At 56.4% G+C, this 26,880-nt stretch overlaps 1 protein-coding gene across 1 annotated transcript in view; it reads left to right on the top strand.

Annotated features, from left to right (window-relative positions):
* The first annotated feature begins 233 nt into the window (after positions 1 to 233).
* Positions 234 to 26,880, top strand: part of LOC132388993 (uncharacterized) — a 61,600-nt gene continuing 34,953 nt past the window's right edge. Inside the window, exons 1-2 of the mRNA XM_059961405.1 lie at positions 234 to 459; positions 2,998 to 3,176. Of these exons, the coding sequence (XP_059817388.1) occupies positions 234 to 459; positions 2,998 to 3,176 (405 nt within the window). The remainder of the gene's footprint in view (positions 460 to 2,997; positions 3,177 to 26,880) is intronic.

Here is a 26,880-nt window from a genome sequence, read left to right as displayed (position 1 = left end):
CGAGGGGGTAGATTATCAGGGGTATTGGAGCTCTGAGCACCCGCGGTGCCATGCGTGCGGGGAGGTGGGGCACTTTCGGAGGGACTGTCCTAGCACCCGAAAACCCAGGGAGTCCACCAGGAACCAGTGCCCCAGCTAACTCTGCCCCTGATCCCATCCCTGCTCCTACACCTGTGCCGGCCCCTGCTCCTGCTCCTGCCCCTGACCCTGTCTCTAACCCTGCCCCTATTCCTATGTCTGCTCCTACCCCTGGGGTTCAGGCGGGTGTTCCTGGGGCTACGTGCAGGGAGGTTCAGGCGAGGGACGGGGTGGAGTCCCGGCGGGGCAAGAAAACGAGGAAGAAGTCGAAACACGTGAAGAAGTCGGCCCCCGAGACCGCAGAGCTCACGCCCATTTGCCCTGAGGTGGAGGGGGAGACTCGGGGAAGCGTACGGTTGGACGGGGCGATAGGAGCGGAGAGTACCGCTCCGTTGGTGAATTCCACACCTGTGTGCTCCTCCGGCTTGAAGAGGAGATGGGATTGTTCCCCCAAGAGGGCAGAGAATGCAGATGAGGGGGAGTCCCAGAAAGGGGTGGGGATCCGGGTGGGAGTTGTTCTAACCCTGAATCCCCAGATGTAGACACCAGTCCTGTGGTAGGAGGTGTGGTTGTGCATGAAGCTAGTGCTGGGCCTGTTTGCACAACTAAAACAGACCTGGAGCCCTCCACCCAGGACTTAGCAGTCAGCGCCTCCCTGGAGGCAAATGTATTAAGTAGTACAGGTGGAGAGGAGACCAGGCTCTCTCACAGTCAGCATCAGGCTGCCAGTGAATCCATTGGGCCAGAGCTGCTGGGGTCCCCCTTCATGCCTGTCTCCTGGGGAGGGTGATGTAACCTGCATGTCGACCCCATCAACTAATGGCCTGCAGGGTGTCCCTGGGGATTTTCCCTCCATCGTCGCAACTGTGGGTAAGACTGATGCGACGGTGGAGCGGGAAGGTATGGGGGAGGTACCCGCTGTGCAGTGTAGGTTCCAGGGGCAGCCACCTTATACACCACCTGAGGAGGACGGTGGGGGATCTGTCTGCAGTGAGGGGTTGGAGGGGGATTCATTTGACAGCGAGACAATGGACATCCTCACCCCTCCAGAGAAGTCCCCATTGATACCTGTGGAGGAGATCAGAGAGTTTATTCACTCCTCTGTGGGTGCAAAGCATCGGCCTAAACGAGCCTCGCTTCGCTGGCCTAGCATGCCGAGGCTGGTGAAGTCCCTGAGGGTCATCCTCAGACGGAAGGGGAAGGGGAAAAGGAATTCTGTGTCGGGGAATGACAGGCGGCAGCTGAAATCCTTCCTGGATGACCTGGTGCGGGACATCAGGATGAAAAGCAGCCTCGCTCCTTCGGGAGATGGTGGGTCACAGGGTAGCGATGGTAACAGTCGGGCCCGGAAAGCAAAGGATATTCTCGGTTTTCTTCGGGAGAGTGCGGCTGAGGGCGCCATCGCTCTCAGTGGGAAGGGGACTGGTGCTGAGGCCTAGTGTGCTCCCGACATGAAGCTTACCATAGCTAGTCTCAATGTGAACGGTAGCAGGGGCTCTCTCCGCAGATATAACAATCTCTCAGTCCTCAGGGACGGGAGATACGCGGTGAGTTTCCTGCAGGAAACCCATACCACCCCGGGAGACGAGTCCGCTTGGCTCCTGGAGTGGCAGGGCGGGGTCTACACGAGTCACCTTAACTCCAACTCTAGTGGGGTGGCGATCCTGTTGGCCCCAACCTTCCGGCCAGAAATCGTAGGAGTCCAAGATGTTGCGCCCGGCCGTCTGCTCCACCTGGCTGTGCGCCTGGATGGAGTACCGTTACATTTTATCACCGTGTACGCTCCGAGGCGCGGGGTGATGCAGACGCGCCTATTCTGTCAGCTGTCCACCTTGCTGAGTTCCATCGACCCGGGGGACTGCCTCATCCTCGGGGGAGACTTCAACTGTACCCTCGAGGTGGAGGACCGCTTGGGCCTCCAACGCGACCCGGCATCAGCGAAAAAGTTAAAGGAGCTAGTCGGCTCCTTTGACTTGGTGGACAGCTGGCGGAATCTTCAGCCCGACTCTAGCGCCTTCTCCAGAAGATCGAGAGAGGGGGGTTCCCGGATAGACCGCCTGTATATCTCTCGGGCTTATGTCTCCCGCGTGTCGGCTTCCTCCATGCGGCCGGTGTCGTGCTCGGATCATCACCTTGTGTGGGTGGAATTTACTCCTCTGCACCCTCGGGTGGGGTCTGGGTAATGGCACTTTAACAACCGGCTGCTGGAGGACAGCCGATTCCGGGATCCATTCCAAGCGTTCTGGGCCACCTGGAGAGGGAGACGGAGAGAGTTCTGCTCCCTACGGCTGTGGTGGGATGTGGGCAAGGCCCGGATCCGGTCTTTGTGTCGGGAGTACACTAGGGGGTCGACAAAGAGGCGGGGCTCTGAGATTGAGCGGCTTGAGAGAGCGTTGCTTGACCTGGAGACCCGTCTTGGTTCGACCGGTGGAGACCATCAAACGTGGCAGGAATACCAGGAGAAAAAGGACGCACTCAGGAATCTGCAGCTTCAGCAGTCCCGAGGTGCGTATGTGAGGTCGCGGATCCAAATGCTGCAAGATTTGGACCGCGGCTCACCCTTCTTCTACTCGTTGGAGAAGTGGCGGGGAGTTCAAAAGCAGCTGGTGGAGCTACTGGCTACTGATGGCTCCTCCATCACGGATCCTGACGAAATTATCGAAGAAGTCCGCACTTTCTATCGGTCCTTATTCTCACCGGATCCGTCAAATGCGGGGGCGTGCAGTGAGGTCTGGGAAGATTTGCCAAAGGTCAGCCCAGAAGACGCAGCGCGTCTGGACGCCTCCCTGACTGGGGAGGAGCTGTCTGCTGCCCTTCGGCAACTCCGGAGGGGTAAATCCCCTGGCTCAGATGGTCTGAGTGTGGAGTTTTATCAGGCTTTTTGGGATGTCCTGGGGGTCGATTACAGCCTTGTTCTAGGGGAGAGCCTAGCCACCGGGGAATTGCCCCTCTCGTGGCGGAGAGCTGTCGTGGTCCTGCTGCCCAAGAAGTGTGACCTCCGCCTGCTAAAGAACCGGCGTCCGGTCTCCCTCTTGTGTGCGGACTACAAGATCTTCGCCCGGGCAATGGCCAACCGTCTTGGTTCAGTACTGAGACAGGTGATTCATCCTGACCAATCTTACACAGTCCCGGGCCGCTCCATCCAGGACAATGTCCACCTAGTACGGGACCTGATCCACCTGCACCAGGAGACTGGGTCCCGGGCCACTCCATCCAGGACAATGTCCACCCAGTACGGGACCTGATCCACCTGCACCGGGAGACTGGGTCCCGGGCCACTCCATCCAGGACAATGTCCACCCAGTACGGACCTGATCCACCTGCACCGGGAGACTGGGTCCCGGGCCGCTCCATCCAGGACAATGTCCACCCAGTACGGGACCTGATCCACCTGCACCGGGAGACTGGGTCCCGGGCCGCTCCATCCAGGACAATGTCCACCCAGTACGGGACCTGATCCACCTGCAGCGGGAGACTGGGTCCCGGGCCACTCCATCCAGGACAATGTCCACCCAGTACGGGACCTGATCCACCTGCAGCGGGAGACTGGGTCCCGGGCCACTCCATCCAGGACAATGTCCACCCAGTACGGGACCTGATCCACCTGCAGCGGGAGACTGGGTCCTGGGCCACTCCATCCAGGACAAAGTCCACCTAGTGCGGGACCTGATCCACCTGCACCGGGAGACTGGGTCCCGGGCCATTCCATCCAGGACAATGTCCACCCAGTACGGGACCTGATCCACCTGCAGCGGGAGACTGGGTCCCGGGCCGCTCCATCCAGGACAATGTCCACCTAGTGCGGGACCTGATCCACCTGCAGCGGGAGACTGGGTCCCGGGCCACTCCATCCAGGACAATGTCCACCTAGTGCGGGACCTGATCCACCTGCAGCGGGAGACTGGGTCCCGGGCCACTCCATCCAGGACAATGTCCACCTAGTGCGGGACCTGATCCACCTGCACCGGGAGACTGGGTCCCGGGCCACTCCATCCAGGACAATGTCCACCTAGTACGGGACCTGATCCACCTGCAGCGGGAGACTGGGTCCCGGGCCACTCCATCCAGGACAATGTCCACCTAGTGCGGGACCTGATCCACCTGCACCGGGAGACTGGGTCCCGGGCCACTCCATCCAGGACAATGTCCACCTAGTACGGGACCTGATCCACCTGCACCGGGAGACTGGGTCCCCGGCAGCGTTTCTTTCTCTTGACCAGGAGAAGGCGTTTGACCGGGTAGACCACAGTTTCCTGGTGGGCACTCTGCAGGCCTTTGGGCTCGGACCACACTTTGTGGCCCGAGTTCGGCTCCTCTACTCTGCCGCAGAGTCCCTTGTTAAGGTCAAAGGATCACTGGCAGCGCCCATTCCCTTCAGGAGAGGAGTACGTCAGGGATGCCCCATGTCCGGTCAATTGTACGCGATCTGTGTCGAGCCATTCCTGAGCCTCCTACGGCGAAGGCTGACAGGTCTGGTTCTGCATGAACCGGACATGGAGGTCGTCCTCTCGGCCTACGCTGATGATGTACTCCTCATGATGACAGATCCCAATGACCTGCGGAAGATGCGCGAGTGCCAAGACATTTTCTCGGCAGCATCCTCCGCCAGGATCAACTGGGCGAAATGTTCCGGACTCTTAGTGGGTCAGTGGCAGGTGGACTCCCTGCCGGAGGAGATGAGAGCTTTTGAGTGAGTACTAGGCGTCTCCTCTATCTGGGAGTCTACCTGAGTCCTTCTGGGGAGACCTGGCTGGCGAACTGGCAGGACCTGGAGATGAAAGTCATGGCCCGGCTGGGGCACTGGTCAGGCCTTCTCAGGGTGCTTTCCTATCGAGGCAGGGTGGTGGTCATAAACCAGCTGGTGGCCTCCATGTTGTGGTATCGGATGGTCACCTTGGCCCCTCCTGCCCCGTTTGTTGCAAGACTGCAGAGGAAATTAGTGGACTTCTTCTGGGGCAACAGGAAACACTGGGTCTCTGCAGCGGTCTTGAGTCTCCCAGTGGAAGAGGGCGGACAGTCGCTGGTCCGAACGCGACTGGCGGCTCTCCGCCTCAGGACTCTGCAGAGATTCCTGTACGCCGAGCACCCTCCCAGGTGGCACGTGTTGGCGACTTTCTTCCTCCGGAGAGGCTGCTGTCTTCACGAAGACATGCGGCTACCACCGGCGGGCGTCAGCCGTACTGCTTTGCGGAGTCTGCCCGGCTTCTATCAGGACCTACTGAGAGTCTGGAACATGGTCACCTCAGGCCGGGAATCCCCTCCTCAGGCGGAGGGCGGGGTCCTGGCCGGCCCTTGCCCTACCTCAGTGGCTGTCGGTGCGGCTCAGTTGTGTGGACCGACTCAGGCCGAGCTGCTGGTCGGGCCCAGACCCCGCAATCTTCTCCGGGAGCCGTGTCCGCACAACTTGAGCCGTCTCTCATCGATACCCACAGTCCCATTCAGGGATGCAAGTAGGAGGTATCTGTATGGGCTGCTACTCCACATCCTCCACTTCCTTGCCCTTGTCCACCGTCCCGACACGCCATGGCGGTCGGTCCTTCCACCCAGAGGTGAGGAGGGTCCCCACTGGAAGTCCCTTTACGCCGGGGTTCTTCCCATGCACCTGGGGGATCTCAGCTGGAGGGTACTGCATAGGGCAGTGCCCTGCAATAAGTTTTTCAGTTTGTACATGGACTTCCCACCCACATGCCACTTCTGCGGGCTGGAGGAGACCGTGTACCACATGTACATGGAGTGTGTGAGGCTGCAGCCTCCTTTTGCATATTTTCGTGGGCTGCTTCTCGCCTTCTGGCTGTATTTTAGTCCCACCCTGTTTATATATGGTCATCCAGTAAGGAAGGGGGCATGGAGGGATGAGGATGTCCTAGTCAACTTGCTCCTGGGTCTGGCGAAATCCGCCATCCGTGGGTCTTGGAAACGGGTGGCGGGAGGATCTCCCCGGGCAGACTGCCTGGCAATGTTTAGGGGGTATGTTCGTGCCCGGGTAACTATTGAAAAGGAACACGCGCAGTCCACAGTGGCTTTGGAGGAGTTTCGAGACCGTTGGGCTCCGCGGGGTGTAACTGCCATCGTGCACAGAGATGGCAACATTCTGGTGTAATGTCTATTGTCTATTTGTAGTGCAGTAATTGTGTTTGCACTGTTTTGTATATATTGTATAGCACCGAAATTTGTAATAAAGGATTTTGTAATTAAAAAAAAGGGTCAGACACAGAGTGAATCTCCCTCCACACCGTCCCATCACACTCTCCCAGGGTCAGACACAGAGTGAATCTCCCTCCACACCGTCCCATCACACACTCCTAGGGTCAGACACAGAGTCAATCTCCCTCCACAACGTCCCACCACACAATCCCAGGGTCAGACACAGAGTGAATATCCCTCCATACTGTCCAACCCCATTCTCCCAGGGTCAGACACAGAGTGAATCTGCCTTCACACCGTCCCATCACACACTTCCAGGGTCAGACACAGAGTGAATCTCCCTCCACACTGTCCCATCACACTATCCCTGGGTCGGACACACAGTAACTCTCAAATCACACTCTCCCAGCGTCAGACACTCAGTGAATCTCCCTCCACACAGTCGCATCACGCAATCCCGGGGTCAGACACAGAGTGAATCTCCCTCCACACAGTCCCATCACACACTCCCAGGGTCAGGCACAGAGTGAATCTCCCTCCACACCGTCCCATCACACACTCCTGGGGTCAGGCACAGAGTGAATCTCCCTCTACCGTATCCCATCACACACTCCCGGAGTCAGACACAGAGTGAATCTCCCTCCACACCATCCCATCACACAATCCCAGGGTCAGACACAGAGTGAATATCCCTCCACACTGTCCAACCCCACTCTCCCAGGGTCAGACATGGAGTGAGTCTCCCTCTACATTATCCCATCACACTCTCCCAGGGTCGGACACACAGTAACTCTCCCATCACATTCTTCAAGCGTCAGACACTCAGTGAATCTCCCAACTCACAGTCCCATCACACACTCCCGAGGTCAGACACAGAGTGAATCACCCTCCACACTGTCACATCACACACTCCCTGGATCAGACACAGAGTGACCCTCCCTCCACACCGTCCCATCACACACTCCCGGGGTCAGAATCAGTGTGAATCTCCCTCCACACCGTCCCATCACACACTTCCAGGGTCAGACACAGAGTGAATCTCCCTCCACACTGTCCCATCACACACTCCCAGCATCGGACACACAGTAACTCTCAAATCACACTCTCCCAGCGTCAGACACTCAGTGAATCTCCCTCCACACAGTCGCATCACACTCTTCCAGGGTCAGACACAGAATGAATCTGCCTTCACACAGTCCCATCACACTCTCCTGGGTCGGACACACAGTAACTCTCAAATCACACTCTCCCAGCGTCAGACACTCAGTGAATCTCCCTCCACACAGTCGCATCACGCACTCCCAGGGTCAGGCACAGAGTAAAACTCCCTCCAGACTGTCCCAACCGACTCTCCCAGTGTCAGACACAGAGTGAATCTCCCTCCACACCGACCCATCACACTCTCCGAGGGTCAGAACCAAAGTAAATCTCACATCACACTCTCCCAGGGTCAGACAGACAGTGAATCTCCCTCCACACCGTCCCATCACACACTCCCGGAGTCAGACACAGAGTGAATCTCCCTCTACAGTATCCCATCACACTCCCTGGGGATCAGACACGATTGAATCTCCCTCCACACCGTCCCATCACACACTCCTGATGTCAGAGACAGAGTGAATCTCCCTCCACACTGTTCCATCGCACACTCCTGGGATCAGACACAGAGTGCATCTCCGTCCACAGTATCCCATCACACACTCCCAGAGTCAAACACTGAGTAAATATCTCTCCACACTGTCCCATCACACTCTCCCAGTGTCAGACACAGAGTGAATCTCCCTCCACACCGTCCCATCACACTCTCCGAGGGTCGGACACACAGGAAATCTCCCATCATGCTCTCCCAGGGTCCGACATTCAGTGAATCTCCCACCACACAGTCCCATCACACAATCCCGGGGTCAGACACAGAGTGAATCACCCTCTACATTATCCCATCACACACTCCCGGTGTCAGACAGAGAGTGAATCTCCCTCCACACCGTCCCATCACACACTCACAGGGTCACAAACAGAGTTAATCTCCCTCCTCACCATCCCATCAAACACTCCCAGGGTCAGACACAGAGTGAATCTCCCTCCACACTGTCCAACCCCACTCTCCCAGGGTCAGACACACAGTGAATCTGCCTTCACACAGTTCAATCACACACTCCCGGGGTCAGACACAGAGTGAATCTCCCTACACACCGACCCATCACACTCTCCCAGGGTCAGACACACAGTGAATCTCCCTCCACACTGTCGCATCACACACTCCTGGGGTCAGACACAGAGTGAATCTGCCTTCACACCGTCCCATCACACACTTCCAGGGTCAGACACAGAGTGAATCTCCCTCCACACTGTCCCATCACACTCTCCCAGCATCGGACACACAGTAACTCTCAAATCACACTCTCCCAGCGTCAGACACTCAGTGAATCTCCCTCCACACAATCACATCACACAATCCCAGGGTCAGACACAGAGTGAATCTCCCTTCACACCGTCCCATCACACAATCCCGGGGTCAGACACAGAGTGTATATCCCTCCACAATGTCCTATCACACACTCCCAGGGTCAGACACAGAGTGAATCACACTCTACAGTATCCCATCACACTCTCCCGGTGTCAGACACAGAGTGAATCTCCCTCCACAATGTCCTATCACACACTCCCAGGGTCAGACACAGAGTGAATCTCCCTCCATACTGTCCAACCCCATTCTCCCAGGGTGAGACACAAAGTGAATCTCCCTCCACACCGTCCCATCACACACTCCCGGGGTCAGACACAGAGTGAATCTCCCTCCACACCAACCCATCACACAATCCCGGGGTCAGACACAGAGTGTATATCCCTGCACACCGTCCTATCACACAATCCCGGGGTCAGACACAGAGTGTATATCCCTGCACACCGTCCTATCACACACTCCTGGGGTCAGACACAGAGTGAATCACCCTCTACAGTATCCCATCACACACTCCCGGTGTCAGACACAGAGTGAATCTCCCGCCACACCGTCCCATCACACAATCCCAGGATCAGACACAGAGTGAATATCCCTCCACACTGTCCAACCCCACTCTCCCAGGATCAGACATGGAGTGAGTCTCCCTCTACATTATCCCATCACACTCTCCCAGGGTTGGACACACAGTAACTCTCCCATCACATTCTCCAAGCGTCAGACACTCAGTGAATCTCCCAACTCACAGTCCCATCACACACTCCCGAGGTCAGACACAGAGTGAATCACCCTCCACACTGTCGCATCACACACTCCCTGGATCAGACACAGAGTGACCCTCCCTCCACACCGTCCCATCACACACTCCCGGGGTCAGAATCAGTGTGAATCTCCCTCCACACCGTCCCATCACACACTTCCAGGGTCAGACACAGAGTGAATCACCCTCCACACCGTCCCATCACACACTTCCAGGGTCAGACACAGAGTGAATCTCCCTCCACACTGTCCCATCACACTCTCCCAGCATCGGACACACAGTAACTCTCAAATCACACTCTCCCAGCGTCAGACACTCAGTGAATCTCCCTCCACACAGTGGCATCACACACTCCCGGGGTCAGACACAGAGTAAAACTCCCTCCAGACTGTCCCAACCCACTCTCCCAGTGTCAGACACAGAGTGAATCTCCCTCCACACTGACCCATCACACTCTCCCAGGGTCAGACACAGAGTGAATCTGCCTTCACACAGTCCCATCACACTCTTCCAGGGTCAGACACAGAGTGAATCTCCCTCCACACCGTCCCATCACACACTCCTGGTGTCAAACACAGAGTGAATCACCCTCCACACCGTCCCATCACACACTCCCGGGGTCAGACACAGAGTGAATCTCCCTCCACACCGTCCCATCACACACTCCTGGTGTCAGACACAGAGTGAATCACCCTCCACACCGTCCCATCACACACTCCCGGGGTCAGACACAGAGTGAATCTCCCTCCACAACGTCCCATCACACACTCCCTGGGTCAGAGACAGAGTGAATCACCCTCCACACAGTCCCATCACACAATCCCGGGGTCAGGAACAGAGTGAATCTCCCTCCACACTGTTCCATCACACACTCCTGGTGTCAGACACAGAGTGAATCACCCTCCACACCGTCCCATCACACACTCCCGGGGTCAGACACAGAGTGAATCTCCCTCCACACCGTCCCATCACACACTCCCTGGGTCAGAGACAGAGTGAATCACCCTCCACACAGTCCCATCACACAATCCCGGGGTCAGGAACAGAGTGAATCTCCCTCCACACTGTTCCATCACACACTCCTGGGATCAGACACAGAGTGAATCTCCCTCCACACAGTCCCATCACACAATCCCGGGGTCAGACACAGAGTGAATCTCCCACCACACCGTCCCATCACACACTCCCATGGTCAGACATAGAGTGAATCTCCCTCCACACTGTTCCATCACACACTCCTGGGATCAGACACAGAGTGAATCTCCGTCCACAGTATCACATCACACACTCCTAGGGTCAGACACGGAGTGAATCTCCCTCCACACCGTCCCATCACACACTCCCAGCGTCAGACAAAGAGTGAATCTCCCTCCACACCGTCCCATCACACACTCCCGGGGTCAGACACAGAGTGAATCTCCCTCCACACCGTCCCATCACACACTCCTGGTGTCAGACACAGAGTGAATCACCCTCCACACCCCATCACACACTCCCGGGGTCAGACACAGAGTGAATCTCCCTCCACACCGTCCCATCACACACTCCTGGTGTCAGACACAGAGTGAATCACCCTCCACACCGTCCCATCACACACTCCCGGGGTCAGACACAGAGTGAATCTCCCTCCACACCGTCCCATCACACACTCCCTGGGTCAGAGACAGAGTGAATCACCCTCCACACAGTCCCATCACACAATCCCGGGGTCAGGAACAGAGTGAATCTCCCTCCACACTGTTCCATCACACACTCCTGGGATCAGACACAGAGTGAATCTCCCTCCACACAGTCCCATCACACAATCCCGGGGTCAGGAACAGAGTGAATCTCCCTCCACACCGTCCCATCACACACTCCAATGGTCAGACATAGAGTGAATCTCCCTCCACACTGTTCCATCACACACTCCTGGGATCAGACACAGAGTGAATCTCCGTCCACAGTATCCCATCACACACTCCCAGGGTCAGACACGGAGTGAATCTCCCTCCACACCGTCCCATCACACACTCCCAGCGTCAGACACAGAGTGAATCTCCCTCCACACCGTCCCATCACACACTCCCGGGGTCAGACACAGAGTGAATCTCCCTCCACACCGTCCCATCACACACTCCCGGGGTCAGACAGAGAGTGAATCTCCCTCCACACTGTCCCATCACACTCTCCCAAGTTCAGACACAAAGTGAATCTCCCACCACACCGTCACATCATACTCTCCCAGGGTCAGACACAGAGTGAATCTCCCTCCGCACCGTCCCATCACACACTCCCGGGGTCAGACACAGAGTGAATCACCCTCTGCCGTACCCCATCACACACTCCCGGGGTCGACACAGAGTGAATCACCCTCTGCCGTACCCCGTCACACACTCCCGGTGTCAGACACAGAGTGAATCTCCCTCCACACCGTCCCATCACACTCTCCCAAGGTCAGACACAGAGTGAATCACCCTCCACACAGTCCCATCACACACTCCCAGGGTCAGACACAGAGTGAATCTCCCTCCACACCATCCCATCACACACTCCCAGGGTCAGACACAGAGTGAATCTCCCTCCACACCATCCCATCACACTCTCCCGGGGTCAGACACAGAGTGAATCTCTCTCCACACCGTCCCATCACACACTCCCGGGGTCAGACACAGAGTGAATCACCCTCTGCCGTACCCCATCACACACTCCCGGTGTCAGACACAGAGTGAATCTCCCTCCACACCGTCCCATCACACAATCCCAGGGTCAGACATAGAGTGAATCTCCCTCCACACTGTTCCATCACACACTCCTGGGATCAGACACAGAGTGAATCTCCGTCCACAGTATCACATCACACACTCCCAGGGTCAGACACGGAGTGAATCTCCCTCCACAACGTCCCATCACACACTCCCTGGGTCAGAGACAGAGTGAATCACCCTCCACACAGTCCCATCACACAATCCCGGGGTCAGGAACAGAGTGAATCTCCCTCCACACTGTTCCATCACACACTCCTGGGATCAGACACAGAGTGAATCTCCCTCCACACAGTCCCATCACACAATCCCGGGGTCAGGAACAGAGTGAATCACCCTCCACACCGTCCCATCACACAATCCCGGGGTCAGGAACAGAGTGAATCTCCCTCCACACTGTTCCATCACACACTCCTGGTGTCAGACACAGAGTGAATCACCCTCCACACCGTCCCATCACACAATCCCGGGGTCAGGAACAGAGTGAATCTCCCTCCACACTGTTCCATCACACACTCCTGGTGTCAGACACAGAGTGAATCACCCTCCACACCGTCCCATCACACACTCCCGGGGTCAGACACAGAGTGAATCTCCCTCCACACCGTCCCATCACACACTCCCTGGGTCAGAGACAGAGTGAATCACCCTCCACACAGTCCCATCACACAATCCCGGGGTCAGGAACAGAGTGAATCTCCCTCCACACTGTTCCATCACACACTCCTGGGATCAGACACAGAGTGAATCTCCCTCCACACAGTCCCATCACACAATCCCGGGGTCAGACACAGAGTGAATCTCCCACCACACCGTCCCATCACACACTCCCATGGTCAGACATAGAGTGAATCTCCCTCCACACTGTTCCATCACACACTCCTGGGATCAGACACAGAGTGAATCTCCGTCCACAGTATCACATCACACACTCCCAGGGTCAGACACGGAGTGAATCTCCCTCCACACCGTCCCATCACACACTCCCAGCGTCAGACACAGAGTGAATCTCCCTCCACACCGTCCCATCACACACTCCCGGGGTCAGACACAGAGTGAATCTCCCTCCACACCGTCCCATCACACACTCCTGGTGTCAGACACAGAGTGAATCACCCTCCACACCCCATCACACACTCCCGGGGTCAGACACAGAGTGAATCTCCCTCCACACCGTCCCATCACACACTCCTGGTGTCAGACACAGAGTGAATCACCCTCCACACCGTCCCATCACACACTCCCGGGGTCAGACACAGAGTGAATCTCCCTCCACACTGTTCCATCACACACTCCCTGGGTCAGAGACAGAGTGAATCACCCTCCACACAGTCCCATCACACAATCCCGGGGTCAGGAACAGAGTGAATCTCCCTCCACACTGTTCCATCACACACTCCTGGTGTCAGACACAGAGTGAATCACCCTCCACACCGTCCCATCACACACTCCCGGGGTCAGACACAGAGTGAATCTCCCTCCACACCGTCCCATCACACACTCCCTGGGTCAGAGACAGAGTGAATCACCCTCCACACAGTCCCATCACACAATCCCGGGGTCAGGAACAGAGTGAATCTCCCTCCACACTGTTCCATCACACACTCCTGGGATCAGACACAGAGTGAATCTCCCTCCACACAGTCCCATCACACAATCCCGGGGTCAGACACAGAGTGAATCTCCCACCACACCGTCCCATCACACACTCCCATGGTCAGACATAGAGTGAATCTCCCTCCACACTGTTCCATCACACACTCCTGGGATCAGACACAGAGTGAATCTCCGTCCACAGTATCACATCACACACTCCCAGGGTCAGACACGGAGTGAATCTCCCTCCACACCGTCCCATCACACACTCCCAGCGTCAGACACAGAGTGAATCTCCCTCCACACCGTCCCATCACACACTCCCGGGGTCAGACACAGAGTGAATCTCCCTCCACACCGTCCCATCACACACTCCTGGTGTCAGACACAGAGTGAATCACCCTCCACACCCCATCACACACTCCCGGGGTCAGACACAGAGTGAATCTCCCTCCACACCGTCCCATCACACACTCCTGGTGTCAGACACAGAGTGAATCACCCTCCACACCGTCCCATCACACACTCCCGGGGTCAGACACAGAGTGAATCTCCCTCCACACCGTCCCATCACACACTCCCTGGGTCAGAGACAGAGTGAATCACCCTCCACACAGTCCCATCACACAATCCCGGGGTCAGGAACAGAGTGAATCTCCCTCCACACTGTTCCATCACACACTCCTGGGATCAGACACAGAGTGAATCTCCCTCCACACAGTCCCATCACACAATCCCGGGGTCAGGAACAGAGTGAATCTCCCTCCACACCGTCCCATCACACACTCCCATGGTCAGACATAGAGTGAATCTCCCTCCACACTGTTCCATCACACACTCCTGGGATCAGACACAGAGTGAATCTCCGTCCACAGTATCCCATCACACACTCCCAGGGTCAGACACGGAGTGAATCTCCCTCCACACCGTCCCATCACACACTCCCAGCGTCAGACACAGAGTGAATCTCCCTCCACACCGTCCCATCACACACTCCCGGGGTCAGACACAGAGTGAATCTCCCTCCACACCGTCCCATCACACACTCCCGGGGTCAGACAGAGAGTGAATCTCCCTCCACACTGTCCCATCACACTCTCCCAAGTTCAGACACAAAGTGAATCTCCCACCACACCGTCACATCATACTCTCCCAGGGTCAGACACAGAGTGAATCTCCCTCCGCACCGTCCCATCACACACTCCCGGGGTCAGACACAGAGTGAATCACCCTCTGCCGTACCCCATCACACACTCCCGGGGTCGACACAGAGTGAATCACCCTCTGCCGTACCCCGTCACACACTCCCGGTGTCAGACACAGAGTGAATCTCCCTCCACACCGTCCCATCACACTCTCCCAAGGTCAGACACAGAGTGAATCACCCTCCACACAGTCCCATCACACACTCCCAGGGTCAGACACAGAGTGAATCTCCCTCCACACCATCCCATCACACACTCCCAGGGTCAGACACAGAGTGAATCTCCCTCCACACCATCCCATCACACTCTCCCGGGGTCAGACACAGAGTGAATCTCTCTCCACACCGTCCCATCACACACTCCCGGGGTCAGACACAGAGTGAATCACCCTCTGCCGTACCCCATCACACACTCCCGGTGTCAGACACAGAGTGAATCTCCCTCCACGCCGTCCCATCACACAATCACAGGGTCAGACATAGAGTGAATCTCCCTCCACACTGTTCCATCACACACTCCTGGGATCAGACACAGAGTGAATCTCCGTCCACAGTATCACATCACACACTCCCAGGGTCAGACACGGAGTGAATCTCCCTCCACACCGTCCCATCACACACTCCCAGCGTCAGACACAGAGTGAATCTCCCTCCACACCGTCCCATCACACACTCCCGGGGTCAGACACAGAGTGAATCTCCCTCCACACCGTCCCATCACACACTCCTGGTGTCAGACACAGAGTGAATCACCCTCCACACCGTCCCATCACACACTCCCGGGGTCAGACACAGAGTGAATCTCCCTCCACACCGTCCCATCACACACTCCTGGTGTCAGACACAGAGTGAATCACCCTCCACACCGTCCCATCACACACTCCCGGGGTCAGACACAGAGTGAATCTCCCTCCACACCGTCCCATCACACACTCCCTGGGTCAGAGACAGAGTGAATCACCCTCCACACAGTCCCATCACACAATCCCGGGGTCAGGAACAGAGTGAATCTCCCTCCACACTGTTCCATCACACACTCCTGGGATCAGACACAGAGTGAATCTCCCTCCACACAGTCCCATCACACAATCCCGGGGTCAGGAACAGAGTGAATCTCCCTCCACACCGTCCCATCACACACTCCAATGGTCAGACATAGAGTGAATCTCCCTCCACACTGTTCCATCACACACTCCTGGGATCAGACACAGAGTGAATCTCCGTCCACAGTATCCCATCACACACTCCCAGGGTCAGACACGGAGTGAATCTCCCTCCACACCGTCCCATCACACACTCCCAGCGTCAGACACAGAGTGAATCTCCCTCCACACCGTCCCATCACACACTCCCGGGGTCAGACACAGAGTGAATCTCCCTCCACACCGTCCCATCACACACTCCCGGGGTCAGACAGAGAGTGAATCTCCCTCCACACTGTCCCATCACACTCTCCCAAGTTCAGACACAAAGTGAATCTCCCACCACACCGTCACATCATACTCTCCCAGGGTCAGACACAGAGTGAATCTCCCTCCGCACCGTCCCATCACACACTCCCGGGGTCAGACACAGAGTGAATCACCCTCTGCCGTACCCCGTCACACACTCCCGGTGTCAGACACAGAGTGAATCTCCCTCCACACCGTCCCATCACACTCTCCCAAGGTCAGACACAGAGTGAATCACCCTCCACACAGTCCCATCACACACTCCCAGGGTCAGACACAGAGTGAATCTCCCTCCACACCATCCCATCACACACTCCCAGGGTCAGACACAGAGTGAATCTCCCTCCACACCATCCCATCACACTCTCCCGGGGTCAGACACAGAGTGAATCTCTCTCCACACCGTCCCATCACACTCTCCCAGGGTCAGACCAGAGTGAATCTCCCCTCCACACCGTCCCATCACACACTCCCGGGGTCAGACACAGAGTGAATCTCCCTCCACACCGTCCCATCACACAATCCCAGGGTCAGACATAGAGTGAATATCCCTCCACACTGTTAACCCCACTCTCCCAGGGTCAGACACAGAGTGAATCTCCCACCACACAGTCCCATCACACATTCCCGAGGTCAGACACAGAGTGAATCTCCCTCCACACCAACCCATCACACAATCCCGGGGTCAGACACAGAGTGTATATCCCTGCACACCGTCCTATCACACAATCCCGGGGTCAGACACAGAGTGTATATCCCTGCACACCGTCCTATCACACAATCCCGGGGTCAGACACAGAGTGTATATCCCTGCACACCGTCCTATCACACAATCCCGGGGTCAGACACAGAGTGTATATCCCTGCACACCGTCCTATCACACACTCCTGGGGTCAGACACAGAGTGAATCACCCTCTACAGTATCCCATCACACACTCCCGGTGTCAGACACAGAGTGAATCTCCCGCCACACCGTCCCATCACACAATCCCAGGATCAGACACAGAGTGAATATCCCTCCACACTGTCCAACCCCACTCTCCCAGGATCAGACATGGAGTGAGTCTCCCTCTACATTATCCCATCACACTCTCCCAGGGTTGGACACACAGTAACTCTCCCATCACATTCTCCAAGCGTCAGACACTCAGTGAATCTCCCAACTCACAGTCCCATCACACACTCCCGAGGTCAGACACAGAGTGAATCACCCTCCACACCGTCCCATCACACACTTCCAGGGTCAGACACAGAGTGAATCTCCCTCCACACTGTCCCATCACACTCTCCCAGCATCGGACACACAGTAACTCTCAAATCACACTCTCCCAGCGTCAGACACTCAGTGAATCTCCCTCCACACAGTCGCATCACACACTCCCGGGGTCAGACACAGAGTAAAACTCCCTCCAGACTGTCCCAACCCACTCTCCCAGTGTCAGACACAGAGTGAATCTCCCTCCACACTGACCCATCACACTCTCCCAGGGTCAGACACAGAGTGAATCTGCCTTCACACAGTCCCATCACACTCTTCCAGGGTCAGACACAGAGTGAATCTCCCTCCACACCGACCCATCACACACTCCTGGTGTCAGACACAGAGTGAATCACCCTCCACACCGTCCCATCACACACTCCCGGGGTCAGACACAGAGTGAATCTCCCTCCACACCGTCCCATCACACACTCCTGGTGTCAGACACAGAGTGAATCACCCTCCACACCGTCCCATCACACACTCCCGGGGTCAGACACAGAGTGAGTCTCCCTCCACAACGTCCCATCACACACTCCCTGGGTCAGAGACAGAGTGAATCACCCTCCACACAGTCCCATCACACAATCCCGGGGTCAGGAACAGAGTGAATCTCCCTCCACACCGTCCCATCACACAATCCCAGGGTCAGACATAGAGTGAATATCCCTCCACACTGTTAACCCCACTCTCCCAGGGTCAGACACAGAGTGAATCTCTCTCCACACTGTCCCATCACACACACCTGGTGTCAGACACAGAGGGAATCTGCCTTCACATCATCCCATCACACTCTCCCAGGCTCAGACACAAAGTGAATCTCCCACCACACCGTCACATCAGACTCTCCCAGGGTCAGACACAGAGTGAGTCTCCCTCCACACTGTCCCATCACACTCCCCCAGGGTCAACCAGACAGTGAATCTCCCTCCACACTGTCCCATCACACACTCCCAGGGTCAGACACGGAGTGAATCTTCCTCCACACGGGCCCATCACTCTCTCCCAGGGTCAGACACAGAGTGAATCTCCCTCCACACCGTCCCATCACTCTCTCCCAGGGTCAGACACAGAGTGAATCTGCCTCCACACCGTCCCATCACACACTCCCAGGGTCAGACAGACAGTGAATCTCCCTCCACACTGTCCCATCACTCTCTCCCAGGGTCAGACACAGAGTGAATCTCCCTCCACACCGTCCCATCACTCTCTCCCAGGGTCAGACACAGAGTGAATCTGCCTCCACACCGTCCCATCACACACTCCCAGGGTCAGACAGAGTGAATCTCCCTCCACACCGTCCCATCATACACTCCCATGGTCAGACACAGTGAATCTCCCTCCACACCGTCCCATGACACTTTCACAGACTCAGACACAAAGTGAATCTCCCTCCACACCGTCCCATCACACAATCCCAGGGTCAGACACAGTGAAACTCCCTCCACACCGTCCCATCACACACTCCCGGGGTCAGACACAGAGTGAAACTCCCTCCACACCATCCCATCACACTCTCCCAGGCTCAGACACAAAGTGAATCTCCCACCACACCGTCCCATCACACAATCCCAGGGTCAGACATAGAGTGAATATCCCTCCACACTGTTAACCCCACTCTCCCAGGGTCAGACACAGAGTGAATCTCCCTCCACACTGTCCCATCACACTCCCCCAGGGTCAACCAGACCGTGAATCTCCCTCCACACTGTCCCATCACTCTCTCCCAGGGTCAGACACAGAGTGAATCTGCCTCCACACCGTCCCATCACACACTCCCAGGGTCAGACACAGAGTGAATCTCCCTCCGCACCGTCTCATCAGACTCCCCCAGGGTCAGACACACAGTAAATCTCCCATCACTCTGTCCCAGGGTTAGACAGACAGTGAATCTCCCTCCACACTGTCCCATCACACACTCCCAGGGTCAGACAGACAGTGAATCTCCCTCCACACTGTCCCATCACTCTCTCCCAGGGTCAGACAAAGAGTGAATCTCCCTCCACACCGTCCCATCACTCTCTCCCAGGGTCAGACACAGAGTGAATCTGCCTCCACACCGTCCCATCACACACTCCCAGGGTCAGACAGACAGTGAATCTCCCTCCACACCGTCCCATGACACTCTCACAGACTCAGACACAAAGTGAATCTCCCTCCACACAGTCCCATCACACAATCCCGGGGTCAGGAACAGAGTGAATCTCCCTCCACACTGTTCCATCACACACTCCTGGGATCAGACACAGAGTGAATCTCCCTCCACACAGTCCCATCACACAATCCCGGGGTCAGGAACAGAGTGAATCTCCCTCCACACCGTCCCATCACACACTCCCATGGTCAGACATAGAGTGAATCTCCCTCCACACTGTTCCATCACACACTCCTGGGATCAGACACAGAGTGAATCTCCGTCCACAGTATCCCATCACACACTCCCAGGGTCAGACACGGAGTGAATCTCCCTCCACACCGTCCCATCACACACTCCCAGCGTCAGACACAGAGTGAATCTCCCTCCACACCGTCCCATCACACACTCCCGGGGTCAGACACAGAGTGAATCTCCCTCCACACCGTCCCATCACACACTCCCGGGGTCAGACAGAGAGTGAATCTCCCTCCACACTGTCCCATCACACTCTCCCAAGTTCAGACACAAAGTGAATCTCCCACCACACCGTCACATCATACTCTCCCAGGGTCAGACACAGAGTGAATCTCCCTCCGCACCGTCCCATCACACACTCCCGGGGTCAGACACAGAGTGAATCACCCTCTGCCGTACCCCATCACACACTCCCGGGGTCGACACAGAGTGAATCACCCTCTGCCGTACCCCGTCACACACTCCCGGTGTCAGACACAGAGTGAATCTCCCTCCACACCGTCCCATCACACTCTCCCAAGGTCAGACACAGAGTGAATCACCCTCCACACAGTCCCATCACACACTCCCAGGGTCAGACACAGAGTGAATCTCCCTCCACACCATCCCATCACACACTCCCAGGGTCAGACACAGAGTGAATCTCCCTCCACACCATCCCATCACACTCTCCCGGGGTCAGACACAGAGTGAATCTCTCTCCACACCGTCCCATCACACACTCCCGGGGTCAGACACAGAGTGAATCACCCTCTGCCGTACCCCATCACACACTCCCGGTGTCAGACACAGAGTGAGTCTCCCTCCACACTGTCCCATCACACAATCCCAGGGTCAGACATAGAGTGAATCTCCCTCCACACTGTTCCATCACACACTCCTGGGATCAGACACAGAGTGAATCTCCGTCCACAGTATCACATCACACACTCCCAGGGTCAGACACGGAGTGAATCTCCCTCCACACCGTCCCATCACACACTCCCAGCGTCAGACACAGAGTGAATCTCCCTCCACACCGTCCCATCACACACTCCCGGGGTCAGACACAGAGTGAATCTCCCTCCACACCGTCCCATCACACACTCCTGGTGTCAGACACAGAGTGAATCACCCTCCACACCGTCCCATCACACACTCCCGGGGTCAGACACAGAGTGAATCACCCTCTGCCGTACCCCATCACACACTCCCGGTGTCAGACACAGAGTGAGTCTCCCTCCACACCGTCCCATCACACAATCCCAGGGTCAGACATAGAGTGAATCTCCCTCCACACTGTTCCATCACACACTCCTGGGATCAGACACAGAGTGAATCTCCGTCCACAGTATCACATCACACACTCCCAGGGTCAGACACGGAGTGAATCTCCCTCCACACCGTCCCATCACACACTCCCAGCGTCAGACACAGAGTGAATCTCCCTCCACACCGTCCCATCACACACTCCCGGGGTCAGACACAGAGTGAATCTCCCTCCACACCGTCCCATCACACACTCCTGGTGTCAGACACAGAGTGAATCACCCTCCACACCGTCCCATCACACACTCCCGGGGTCAGACACAGAGTGAATCTCCCTCCACACCGTCCCATCACACACTCCTGGTGTCAGACACAGAGTGAATCACCCTCCACACCGTCCCATCACACACTCCCGGGGTCAGACACAGAGTGAATCTCCCTCCACACCGTCCCATCACACACTCCCTGGGTCAGAGACAGAGTGAATCACCCTCCACACAGTCCCATCACACAATCCCGGGGTCAGGAACAGAGTGAATCTCCCTCCACACTGTTCCATCACACACTCCTGGGATCAGACACAGAGTGAATCTCCCTCCACACAGTCCCATCACACAATCCCGGGGTCAGGAACAGAGTGAATCTCCCTCCACACCGTCCCATCACACACTCCAATGGTCAGACATAGAGTGAATCTCCCTCCACACTGTTCCATCACACACTCCTGGGATCAGACACAGAGTGAATCTCCGTCCACAGTATCCCATCACACACTCCCAGGGTCAGACACGGAGTGAATCTCCCTCCACACCGTCCCATCACACACTCCCAGCGTCAGACACAGAGTGAATCTCCCTCCACACCGTCCCATCACACACTCCCGGGGTCAGACACAGAGTGAATCTCCCTCCACACCGTCCCATCACACACTCCCGGGGTCAGACAGAGAGTGAATCTCCCTCCACACTGTCCCATCACACTCTCCCAAGTTCAGACACAAAGTGAATCTCCCACCACACCGTCACATCATACTCTCCCAGGGTCAGACACAGAGTGAATCTCCCTCCGCACCGTCCCATCACACACTCCCGGGGTCAGACACAGAGTGAATCACCCTCTGCCGTACCCCATCACACACTCCCGGTGTCAGACACAGAGTGAATCTCCCTCCACACCGTCCCATCACACTCTCCCAAGGTCAGACACAGAGTGAATCACCCTCCACACAGTCCCATCACACACTCCCAGGGTCAGACACAGAGTGAATCTCCCTCCACACCATCCCATCACACACTCCCAGGGTCAGACACAGAGTGAATCTCCCTCCACACCATCCCATCACACTCTCCCGGGGTCAGACACAGAGTGAATCTCTCTCCACACCGTCCCATCACACTCTCCCAGGGTCAGACCAGAGTGAATCTCCCCTCCACACCGTCCCATCACACACTCCCGGGGTCAGACACAGAGTGAATCTCCCTCCACACCGTCCCATCACACAATCCCAGGGTCAGACATAGAGTGAATATCCCTCCACACTGTTAACCCCACTCTCCCAGGGTCAGACACAGAGTGAATCTCCCACCACACAGTCCCATCACACATTCCCGAGGTCAGACACAGAGTGAATCTCCCTCCACACCAACCCATCACACAATCCCGGGGTCAGACACAGAGTGTATATCCCTGCACACCGTCCTATCACACAATCCCGGGGTCAGACACAGAGTGTATATCCCTGCACACCGTCCTATCACACAATCCCGGGGTCAGACACAGAGTGTATATCCCTGCACACCGTCCTATCACACAATCCCGGGGTCAGACACAGAGTGTATATCCCTGCACACCGTCCTATCACACACTCCTGGGGTCAGACACAGAGTGAATCACCCTCTACAGTATCCCATCACACACTCCCGGTGTCAGACACAGAGTGAATCTCCCGCCACACCGTCCCATCACACAATCCCAGGATCAGACACAGAGTGAATATCCCTCCACACTGTCCAACCCCACTCTCCCAGGATCAGACATGGAGTGAGTCTCCCTCTACATTATCCCATCACACTCTCCCAGGGTTGGACACACAGTAACTCTCCCATCACATTCTCCAAGCGTCAGACACTCAGTGAATCTCCCAACTCACAGTCCCATCACACACTCCCGAGGTCAGACACAGAGTGAATCACCCTCCACACCGTCCCATCACACACTTCCAGGGTCAGACACAGAGTGAATCTCCCTCCACACTGTCCCATCACACTCTCCCAGCATCGGACACACAGTAACTCTCAAATCACACTCTCCCAGCGTCAGACACTCAGTGAATCTCCCTCCACACAGTCGCATCACACACTCCCGGGGTCAGACACAGAGTAAAACTCCCTCCAGACTGTCCCAACCCACTCTCCCAGTGTCAGACACAGAGTGAATCTCCCTCCACACTGACCCATCACACTCTCCCAGGGTCAGACACAGAGTGAATCTGCCTTCACACAGTCCCATCACACTCTTCCAGGGTCAGACACAGAGTGAATCTCCCTCCACACCGACCCATCACACACTCCTGGTGTCAGACACAGAGTGAATCACCCTCCACACCGTCCCATCACACACTCCCGGGGTCAGACACAGAGTGAATCTCCCTCCACACCGTCCCATCACACACTCCTGGTGTCAGACACAGAGTGAATCACCCTCCACACCGTCCCATCACACACTCCCGGGGTCAGACACAGAGTGAGTCTCCCTCCACAACGTCCCATCACACACTCCCTGGGTCAGAGACAGAGTGAATCACCCTCCACACAGTCCCATCACACAATCCCGGGGTCAGGAACAGAGTGAATCTCCCTCCACACTGTTCCATCACACACTCCTGGGATCAGACACAGAGTGAATCTCCCTCCACACAGTCCCATCACACAATCCCGGGGTCAGACACAGAGTGAATCTCCCACCACACCGTCCCATCACACACTCCCATGGTCAGACATAGAGTGAATCTCCCTCCACACTGTTCCATCACACACTCCTGGGATCAGACACAGAGTGAATCTCCGTCCACAGTATCACATCACACACTCCCAGGGTCAGACACGGAGTGAATCTCCCTCCACACCGTCCCATCACACACTCCCAGCGTCAGACACAGAGTGAATCTCCCTCCACACCGTCCCATCACACACTCCCGGGGTCAGACACAGAGTGAATCTCCCTCCACACCGTCCCATCACACACTCCTGGTGTCAGACACAGAGTGAATCACCCTCCACACCGTCCCATCACACACTCCCGGGGTCAGACACAGAGTGAATCTCCCTCCACACCGTCCCATCACACACTCCTGGTGTCAGACACAGAGTGAATCACCCTCCACACCGTCCCATCACACACTCCCGGGGTCAGACACAGAGTGAATCTCCCTCCACACCGTCCCATCACACACTCCCTGGGTCAGAGACAGAGTGAATCACCCTCCACACAGTCCCATCACACAATCCCGGGGTCAGGAACAGAGTGAATCTCCCTCCACACTGTTCCATCACACACTCCTGGGATCAGACACAGAGTGAATCTCCCTCCACACAGTCCCATCACACAATCCCGGGGTCAGGAACAGAGTGAATCTCCCTCCACACCGTCCCATCACACACTCCCATGGTCAGACATAGAGTGAATCTCCCTCCACACTGTTCCATCACACACTCCTGGGATCAGACACAGAGTGAATCTCCGTCCACAGTATCCCATCACACACTCCCAGGGTCAGACACGGAGTGAATCTCCCTCCACACCGTCCCATCACACACTCCCAGCGTCAGACACAGAGTGAATCTCCCTCCACACCGTCCCATCACACACTCCCGGGGTCAGACACAGAGTGAATCTCCCTCCACACCGTCCCATCACACACTCCCGGGGTCAGACAGAGAGTGAATCTCCCTCCACACTGTCCCATCACACTCTCCCAAGTTCAGACACAAAGTGAATCTCCCACCACACCGTCACATCATACTCTCCCAGGGTCAGACACAGAGTGAATCTCCCTCCGCACCGTCCCATCACACACTCCCGGGGTCAGACACAGAGTGAATCACCCTCTGCCGTACCCCATCACACACTCCCGGGGTCGACACAGAGTGAATCACCCTCTGCCGTACCCCGTCACACACTCCCGGTGTCAGACACAGAGTGAATCTCCCTCCACACCGTCCCATCACACTCTCCCAAGGTCAGACACAGAGTGAATCACCCTCCACACAGTCCCATCACACACTCCCAGGGTCAGACACAGAGTGAATCTCCCTCCACACCATCCCATCACACACTCCCAGGGTCAGACACAGAGTGAATCTCCCTCCACACCATCCCATCACACTCTCCCGGGGTCAGACACAGAGTGAATCTCTCTCCACACCGTCCCATCACACACTCCCGGTGTCAGACACAGAGTGAATCTCCCTCCACACCGTCCCATCACACAATCCCAGGGTCAGACATAGAGTGAATATCCCTCCACACTGTTAACCCCACTCTCCCAGGGTCAGACACAGAGTGAATCTCTCTCCACACTGTCCCATCACACACACCTGGTGTCAGACACAGAGGGAATCTGCCTTCACATCATCCCATCACACTCTCCCAGGCTCAGACACAAAGTGAATCTCCCACCACACCGTCACATCAGACTCTCCCAGGGTCAGACACAGAGTGAGTCTCCCTCCACACTGTCCCATCACACTCCCCCAGGGTCAACCAGACAGTGAATCTCCCTCCACACTGTCCCATCACACACTCCCAGGGTCAGACACGGAGTGAATCTTCCTCCACACGGGCCCATCACTCTCTCCCAGGGTCAGACACAGAGTGAATCTCCCTCCACACCGTCCCATCACTCTCTCCCAGGGTCAGACACAGAGTGAATCTGCCTCCACACCGTCCCATCACACACTCCCAGGGTCAGACAGACAGTGAATCTCCCTCCACACTGTCCCATCACTCTCTCCCAGGGTCAGACACAGAGTGAATCTCCCTCCACACCGTCCCATCACTCTCTCCCAGGGTCAGACACAGAGTGAATCTGCCTCCACACCGTCCCATCACACACTCCCAGGGTCAGACAGAGTGAATCTCCCTCCACACCGTCCCATCATACACTCCCATGGTCAGACACAGTGAATCTCCCTCCACACCGTCCCATGACACTTTCACAGACTCAGACACAAAGTGAATCTCCCTCCACACCGTCCCATCACACAATCCCAGGGTCAGACACAGTGAAACTCCCTCCACACCGTCCCATCACACACTCCCGGGGTCAGACACAGAGTGAAACTCCCTCCACACCATCCCATCACACTCTCCCAGGCTCAGACACAAAGTGAATCTCCCACCACACCGTCCCATCACACAATCCCAGGGTCAGACATAGAGTGAATATCCCTCCACACTGTTAACCCCACTCTCCCAGGGTCAGACACAGAGTGAATCTCCCTCCACACTGTCCCATCACACTCCCCCAGGGTCAACCAGACCGT

Source organism: Hypanus sabinus, unplaced genomic scaffold (genome assembly GCF_030144855.1).
Source record: "Hypanus sabinus isolate sHypSab1 unplaced genomic scaffold, sHypSab1.hap1 scaffold_450, whole genome shotgun sequence".
NCBI lineage: Eukaryota > Metazoa > Chordata > Chondrichthyes > Myliobatiformes > Dasyatidae > Hypanus > Hypanus sabinus.
The sequence above is the reverse complement of the archived record's forward strand: the minus strand, read 5'-3'. Positions and strand labels throughout refer to the sequence as shown.